This window comes from Canis aureus, chromosome 19 (genome assembly GCF_053574225.1).
Source record: "Canis aureus isolate CA01 chromosome 19, VMU_Caureus_v.1.0, whole genome shotgun sequence".
In the NCBI taxonomy this organism is placed as follows: Eukaryota; Metazoa; Chordata; class Mammalia; order Carnivora; family Canidae; genus Canis; species Canis aureus.
The window spans coordinates 48,894,640-48,903,477 of NC_135629.1; the positions used below are offsets into that span (position 1 = coordinate 48,894,640).

Here is an 8,838-nt window from a genome sequence, read left to right on the forward strand (position 1 = left end):
TTTATAAACATTTTTCTTTCAAGTAAACATAGGTTCTCATATTCACACACACAGACTCATTATTAGGCAATATTTCATGTCACATGTAATCTTGAGAGAAAGTAAAAGAGGATAAAATTTAAAATTTGAATTACATGAAAGTAAAAGTATGTTAAAATTTGGACACAAAGGTTTAAGACAGACAACTGGCTTTAAGGATTCAATTTTTCTACCTTAGTGTCTGCAAGTCAGTATGGCTCATGGCATGGGAGATTTTCTGTAAGAGCTCTTGGGTAAACAACTCTAAAGTGACTTCAGATTTCTTTTTCCAATTAAACTGAGATTTTAATATCAAATATCCTTATCCAAGAGAATATAAATGAATAAGATGCAAGGCTGAATTTCATTTCCCTTGAACAAAATGATTTTGGATAATAGTCTCAATTAGATTTTTATTGTAGTGGTAACAAATTACCATACTGCTGTCTTAAAACAAATCAATTTATTTTCTGAGAGTTCTGGAAGTCAGAAGTCTGAAATAGGTCTCCCTGGGCTAAAAGAATAATTCATTCTGGAGGTCTAGGGGTGAATATGTTTTCTTGCCTGTTCCAGCTTTAGAGCCACCTGTACTCCCTGGCTCATGTGCCCTCCCTTTATCTTCAAATCCAGCAACATAGCATCTCAAAAATCCCTCTCTGACTCCAAGACTTCTGCCTCCCTCTTCCACATTTGGAGGATCCTTGTGTTCTATTGAGCCCACCTGGATCATCAGAATAACTTTACCCTAGGGTCAGCTGATTGGAATGTTAATACCATTTGCAACCTTCATGAACAAGAACCTTGTTCTTGCCATGACACAGGATAAATCCTAAGATTCTGTAGATTAAGAGATATAAATGTTTTGGGAATATTATTCTGCCTACTAAAAGTCTTTTTTAGAGGCACATTTGATGTCAAGTCAAGGGACCTCACTTTGAAGAATCAAACACAGAATTTATTTCAGACTGTAAGTCAAGTACTTGGGACTTTTGTCTTCAAACCACACATGATGAGAATCACATGCCTTACTTATTAACATCACCCCCAAACTTTAAATGGTAAAGTAAACCCTCAACTAAATAAATTCAGTATCATCTCAAGGTTAACATAAAGTGCAAGGAGGTTAGACTTCTGGAAGGCAGGCAAGATCATGAGAATGAGGAATACAAACTGGATTCACCTGACTTCTAATCTGGTCTCCCAGGAACAGCATCTCAGCAGGAAAATTTTCCTTTCTGTCCAGACCAGTGGCCCACAGGGAATGGAGTCTAAGATGGGAGTAACAATGGAGACAGTGCCTAATGAGCAGACATAGAAAGCTGTAAATAAATATCTCCTCTGTTTCAGACCTTCACAAGTAAAACCTTGGATTGGCCAGGAAATGATTGCTATTTTTGTGTTCCCAAGTCTGGATGGAGGACCCATGCTTTACTCCTTCCTGCTGTCCTGTCTAGAAACAGAACTTCAACTTGCATCATCACCCATCCAGGGAGGAATTCGGACCTCCATACGGAGACTTTTATTTTATAGACCCAACCAGGTGAGTCTGAGAGCTCAGCAGGTATTTCAGGAAAGGATCTTAAAGATGAGGAATTTTCCCTGAGGTCACCTGAGACTATGTAGACTCATTTATAATTAATTTATGTAATGCGTTCAAAAGAGAAGTGTCCATCAGACTCAGCAACACAGGCATCATTGTTGACAGTATGTGGTGGGAATGGAAGTCCAGTTGGATGAGATGGAGGAAGGGAATAGGGGACCTAAAGTGGTTCCAGTGAAATTAGAACGTATCCATGGAGTTTTGCAGCTAAGGGGAGTAGGAAGACAGAGTATTCGGCTTGGAGTAAGTGTGGTGTACTTTTTTAAATGTGGTGTTTTTGAGTGTGTTCTGTATTTATGGAACACATGCGGGTAGCTATCTATTCTCGTGCAACAGCAGTTCTTGAGACATACATTTCTCAGCACTTTCACATTGAGTATTCACATTAGAAAAATTGTATTTAATATACAAAACAGGGTATTCTAACTAGTTTTATTTTTTGTAATACTTCATTACAAAGAGGTGTGGAAACGATGGAGACGTTTTTGAGATAGAAGAAACCCAACCAACTCTCTTCACTGGTGATAATCACTCCTTTTCTCACAGGAAATAACTATACTATAGGCTATTTACATGTACCGATGACCGCTGTCTGCCACCCTAGGATGGTGGGTACTGCTGTCCCCACTACCACGTAAGGATATTCATATTTGGAATGGATTGGTTGTCTCTCCCAAGTTCAAACAGCTTATATGTAGTAGATCAAACATTGAAAACCTAGCTTTCTGATTCTAAAAGTTTTGCATTGAAGATCAATCAGAAAACTCTTAATTATTTCATCTTTAAAAATCCCTTCTATTGTTGCACATTGTGCATTTTCTGTTGTAAATTGCAAGCTTATTCCCTTTGCACTTTTTCTAGAGTGATATTCAATTGGTAAAATGTCTTGACATCATAAAAATACCACTCCTTTCTTATCTAGATACACTGTTTGTTTCCTGCTTTGTTAATTATTCTGGGCAGCAAAAGGATGTGTACTGAGACTGGAAGGCTGCCGAAACCAGGGAAACTTCCTGTTCAGCAGGCTCTCAGGGACTGCCTGAGCTTATTATATCTCTTTTACTCTAGTGTCCATTCTGTCTTCTGATTTTTTTATGTTTTTTTAAAATATAGGACACAACGTAATCATATTAAAATGCAATCCTGTGTTTCTATTCCCATGGGAGACTTAATAACTAGAATTTAAGTATTATTTACACATTCTTGGGATCCCTGGGTGGCACAGTGGTTTAGCGCCTGCCTTTGGCCTAGGGCGCGATCCTGGAGACCCAGGATCGAATCCCACGTCGGGCTCCCGGTGCATGGAGCCTGCTTCTCCCTCTGCCTGTGTCTCTGCCTCTCTCTCTCACTGTGTGCCTATCATAAATAAAAAAAAAAATTTTTATTTACACATTCTTCTGAGTAAAGGTAATCTGATGTTGATAGCTTGCTTTGTATCATTTCTTTCTTTTTTTAAGATTTTAGTTATTTATTCATGAGAGACACAGAGAGGAAGAGAGGCAGAAACACAGGCAGAGGGAGAAGCAGGCTCCCTGTGGGGAACCCAATGCGGGACTCGATCCTGAGACTCCAGGATCATGCCCTGGACTGAAGGCAGGTGCTAAACTGCTGAGCCACCCAGGTGTCTCTGTATCATTTGTTTCAACATTATTGTGGCTAAGGGTGAAAAAAGCATGATAGTAACACAGTGCAGGAGGCCAGAGTGCACTCTGTACATGAATGTATGGGGTGGAGGGTATGTGTGCATGTGTGTGTGTTTTACTGTGTGCCTGTGTGCATGTGTATTTGTGTGGGGCATGAGCAGTTCTCAGGGCAATGGTACCCGAATTCATGTACTCCAATCTGTGACTTGTAAATTCCAGAATGTTAACCAACAGATGGAAATAAGGAAGGGATCTATTCCAATTTACAGAATACCTTGAAACAAAATCAATGAAATGCAAAGAACACCACGTGAAGGAAGGACTACCTGTGTCTTGAAGTCCCATCAGTGGCAGGAAAGCCACCTCATTCCTCATCATTCTCTGCCACCACATATTATCTCTCCCCCTCTTGCTCATTCCCTTTTTTTTATAATAAATTTATTTTTTAATAATAAATTTATTTTTTATTGGTGTTCAATTTACCAACATACAGAATAACACCCAGTGCTCATCCCGTCAAGTGCCCCCCTCAGTGCCCGTCACCCATTCACCCCCACCCCCCCCCGCCCTCCTCCCCTTCCACCACCCCTAGTTCATTTCCCAGAGTTAGGAGTCTTTATGTTCTGTCTCCCTTTCTGATATTTCCCACCCATTTCTTCTCCCTTCCCTTCTATTCCCTTTCACTATTATTTATATTCCCCAAATGAATGAGAACGTATACTGTTTGTCCTTCTCCGATTGACTTACTTCACTCAGCATAATACCCTCCAGTTCCATCCACGTTGAAGCAAATGGTGGGTATTTGTCGTTTCTAATGGCTGAGTAATATTCCATTGTATACATAAATCACATCTTCTTTATCCATTCATCTTTCGATGGACACCGAGGCTCCTTCCACATTTTGGCTATTTTTTTAAATAAATTAATTTTTTATTGGTGTTCAATTTACCAACATACAGAATAACACCCAGTGCTCATCCCGTCAAGTGCCCCCCTCAGTGCCCGTCACCCACTCACCCCCACCCCCCGCCCTCCTCCCCTTCCACCACATCTAGTTCGTTTCCCAGAGTTAGGAGTCTTTTTTTTTGTTTTTGTTTTTTTTTAATTTTTATTTATTTATGAGTCAGAGAGAGAGAGAGAGAGAGGCAGAGACATAGGCAGAGGGAGAAGCAGGCTCCATGCAGGGAGCCTGACGTGGGATTCGATCCGGGGTCTCCAGGATCACGCCCTGGGCCAAAGGCAGGAGCTAAACCGCTGCGCCACCCAGGGATCCCGAGTTAGGAGTCTTTATGTTCTGTCTCCCTTTCTGATATTTCCCACACATTTCTTCTCCCTTCCCTTATATTCCCTTTCACTATTATTTATATTCCCCAAATGAATGAGAACGTACACTGTTTGTCCTTCTCCGATTGACTTACTTCACTCAGCATAATACCCTCCAGTTCCATCCACGTTGAAGCAAATGGTGGGTATTTGTCGTTTCTAATGGCTGAGTAATATTCCATTGTATACATAGACCACATCTTCTTTATCCATTCATCTTTTGATGGACACTGAGGCTCCTTCCACAGTTTGGCTATTGTGGACATTGCTGCTATAAACATCGGGGTGCAGGTGTCCCAGCATTTCATTGCATCTGTATCTTTGGGGTAAATCCCCAACAGTGCAATTGCTGGGTCGTAGGGCAGGTCTATTTTTAACTCTTTGAGGAACCTCCACACAGTTTTCCAGAGTGGCTGCACCATTTCACATTCCTCATTCTCTTACCACGCTGACTCCATTCTGAGATTTTGCATATCTGAAATAAGTGCCTTCTGCAGGGCCTTTGCTCTGTTTTCCCTGCAGGGCACAGACTTCCCCCAGAAATCCTCCTGCCTCCAGCTTAGTCTTTCTGGAAGCCTCTGTTAAAATATCACCTTCTTTGCAGGTCACCCTGATCTCTTATTAAAACTTAACATCTCCCCATCCAGTCATTTTATACCGATTTTCTTTTTCCTTCATGGCCCCTGTCACCATCTGATGTGGTACATGATTTTTTTATTTTTTAATAAATAGTCTTCCTTCATCATTGGATTGCATTGACTTTTCTTTTCCTGCAGTTTTTATTTAAATTCCAGTTAGTTAACATACAGTGCAACATTAGTTTCAGGTGCAGAATTTAGTGAATCAACACTTCTATACAACACCACAAGTGTCCGCCTTCATCCCCATCATCTATTTCACTCATCTCCTACCTCTCTCCCCCAGCAACCCTCTGGAGGGTTCATAGCTAAGAGTCTTTTTCCTGGTTTGCCTCCTTTTCCCCCAACTGTTTTCATTTGCTTTGCTTCGTAAATTCCACACACAAATGAAATCACATGGCATTTGTCCTTCTCTGACTTATTCACTTAGCATAATACTCCCTACCTCTATCCAGTTCATTGCAAATGGCAAGATTTAATTCCTTCTGGTGGGCTAAGTAATACTCCATTGCATATATATACTACAACTTTTTATACATTTTTAGTTTATGGTCATTTGGACTCTCTCCATAGTTTCACTATTGTTAATAATGCTACTATGAACATCAGGGTGCATAACCCTTCAAATTAGTATTTTTGTATCCTTTGGGTAAATACCTAGTAGTGCAACCTATGAAATGTGAGAAGATATTTGCAAGTGACAAATTTGATAAAGGATTAGTATCCAAAATCTATAAAGAACTTATCAAATTCAACACCAAAAAACCCCAAATAATCCAATTAGCAATAGGCAGAAGACATGAATAGACATTTCTCCAAAGACATACAGATGGCTAACAGACACATGAAAAGATGCTCAGCATCACTCATCATCAGGGAAATACAAATCAAATACACAATAAGATATCACCTCCCACCAGTCAGAGTGGCTAAAATTAACATCACAAGAAACAACAGGTGTTATCAAGGATGCAGAGAAATGGAAATCCTCTTGCATTGTTGATGGGAATGCAAACTGGTGAGGCCACTCTGGAAAACACTATGGAGGTTCCTTAAAATTTAAAAATATAACGGCCCTAGGATCCAGCAATTGCACTACTTCACCCACAGAATACAAAAATACTAATTCAAAGGGATATGTGCACCCAAATCTTATTAGCAGCATTATTTACAATATCCAAACTATGGAAACAGCCCAAGTATCCAACGATAGATGAATGGATGAACAAGGTGTGACATATACATACACCTACATATATATAGAGATGTATATGCACACATACATACAGCGGAATGTTACTCAGAAAATAAAATGAAATCATGCCATTTGCAACTACATGGATAGAGCTAGAGAGATTATGCTAAGCAAAATAAGTCAGTCAGAAAAAGACAAATGCCATATGATTTCACTCATATGTGGAATTTAAGAAACAAAACAAAGTCCATAGGTAAAAGAGAGAGAGAGAGAGAGAGAGAAACAAGAAACAGACTCTTAACTACAGAGAACATACTGCCTGTTGCCAGAGAGGATGTGGTGGGAAGATGGGTCAAATAGATGATGCGGATGATGGAGGGCACTTGTGATGACCACCAGGTGTTGTATGGAAGTATTGAATCATTATATTGTCCACCTGAAAAAAATATTACACTGTAGCTTAACAAATTCAACTTAAAATAAAAACTTAAAAATGAAAAATTATTGTTATTTTTTTCTTTCCCTGTAGTCCCTTCTACCACATGGAAGCAGACAATGATACAGGAATTTCAGAGTTTCTTCTTCTGGGATTATCAGAGGAGCCAGAACTACAGCCCCTCCTATTTGGGATGTTCCTCTCCATGTACCTGATCACTGTCTTTGGAAACCTGCTCATCATTCTGGCTGTCAGGTCAGACCCCCACCTCCACACCCCCATGTACTTCTTCCTCGCCAACCTGTCCTTTGTAGACATCTGTTTCACCTCCACCACTGTCCCGAAGATGCTGCTGAACATACAGACTCAGGGCAAAGTCATCACCTATGCAGGCTGCATCACACAGATATACTTTTTTCTACTTTTTGCAGACTGGGATGACTTTCTCCTGGCTGTGATGGCCTATGACCGTTTTTTGGCTATCTGTCACCCCTTGCGCTATACAGTCATCATGGATCCGTGGCTCTGTGGACTGCTGGTTCTGGTGTCGTGGATCATGAGTACCCTGAATTCCTTATTACAGAGCTTAATGGTGTTGCGGCTGTCCTTCTGTGCAGAGGTGGAAATCCCCCATTTTTTCTGTGAACTCAATCAGGTGGTTGGGCATGCCTGTTCTGACACCTTTTTAAATAACATAGTGATATATTTTGCAGCCGTGCTGCTGGGTGGGGCTCCCCTGACTGGTATCATATACTCTTACTCTAAGATAGTTTCCTCAATACTTAGGATCTCAGCAGCTCAGGGCAAATATAAAGCATTTTCCACCTGTGCATCTCACCTCTCAGTTGTCTCCTTATTTTATGGTACAAGCCTAGGAGTGTACCTGAGTTCTGCTGCTAATCACAGCTCTTACAAAAGTGCAGTAGCCTCGGTGATGTACACGGTGGTCACACCCATGCTGAATCCCTTCATCTACAGCCTAAGGAACAGAGACATAAAGAGGGCTCTGAGAAGAATTACTGGGGTTCCAGTGATATAAGGGCCAATCATCAGGGCTGAAGAAGTGCCCATGATTGCAGGGCTCACAGCCTCAGAGCCAGGAACTGCCATTCTATGATTACATTGTGGAAGTAGAATCTGTTCCTACTACTCATTTCCTGGAATTTCCATCTGTTTGAATTCAACTTCTCCATACATTTAAGTCATTCATGTTATTAAACTTCTGCCTTGTCTGATTCATATACAGATAGTTTCCCCTTTGATCTATTTCATCCATTCTGATGTTTTCCTTTGGATCACAAATGCCTAGAAATTTCTATATCTTACCTGAGACACGTTGGATTTCTTAAAACTAATTTCATTTCAAATGAATTATCTCATGCCATGTAAATTTTCCCTGTATTTCCCAAAAGAATAATCATGGGTTGTATTCTTCATATGGAAAAAAACTCCATTTGGCCACTAAGTCTTTCACATGACTTTATTTAGAGGAGATACAAAACCTCAGTTTTCAAGAGTTTGTCGATCTTTTTCCATCACTACCTTCACTACTGTTACTGTTAATGTGGACTCTATCATTGTTCTGTTTATGTCTCAGGCTACTTACATGGATACTCAGGCTAAGAAAGCCTGGGCACACTCCTGTATATGTGTGCTTGTGGACATTCCCACAGATGGTTCCCTCACCAGAGCCTCTGCTGTGGCTGCTCCTGCCCTTGGGTTCTTACTGTGATTGCATGACACACCTCAGCAACACCCATCAGAGAACTCTAGCTACACCAGGTTTATTACTCACAGGTCTGGAGTGCACATGGGATGCCCAAAGGCCATTCAGGGACGTCTCAGGGTGGGTATAGAGAGGCATTGAGAGGTAGAGAGAGAGAGAATGCCGTTGAGGGATCAACCTTTATCAGGGACCATGGGCAGAGTGGTTAGGGGTTTGTGGTTCACATTATATTGGAGATTTTTATATGATTAGAATGTGG

The 8,838-nt window shown here is 40.7% G+C and overlaps 1 protein-coding gene across 1 annotated transcript; it reads left to right on the forward strand.

The window, feature by feature from the left end:
• Positions 1–6,959: 6,959 nt before the first annotated feature.
• On the forward strand, positions 6,960–7,892 carry LOC144289347 (olfactory receptor 7A10-like). The gene has a single exon (XM_077857495.1). The coding sequence runs from the start codon at positions 6,960–6,962 to the stop codon at positions 7,890–7,892; it is 933 nt and encodes a 310-aa protein (XP_077713621.1).
• The last annotated feature ends 946 nt before the right edge of the window (positions 7,893–8,838 follow it).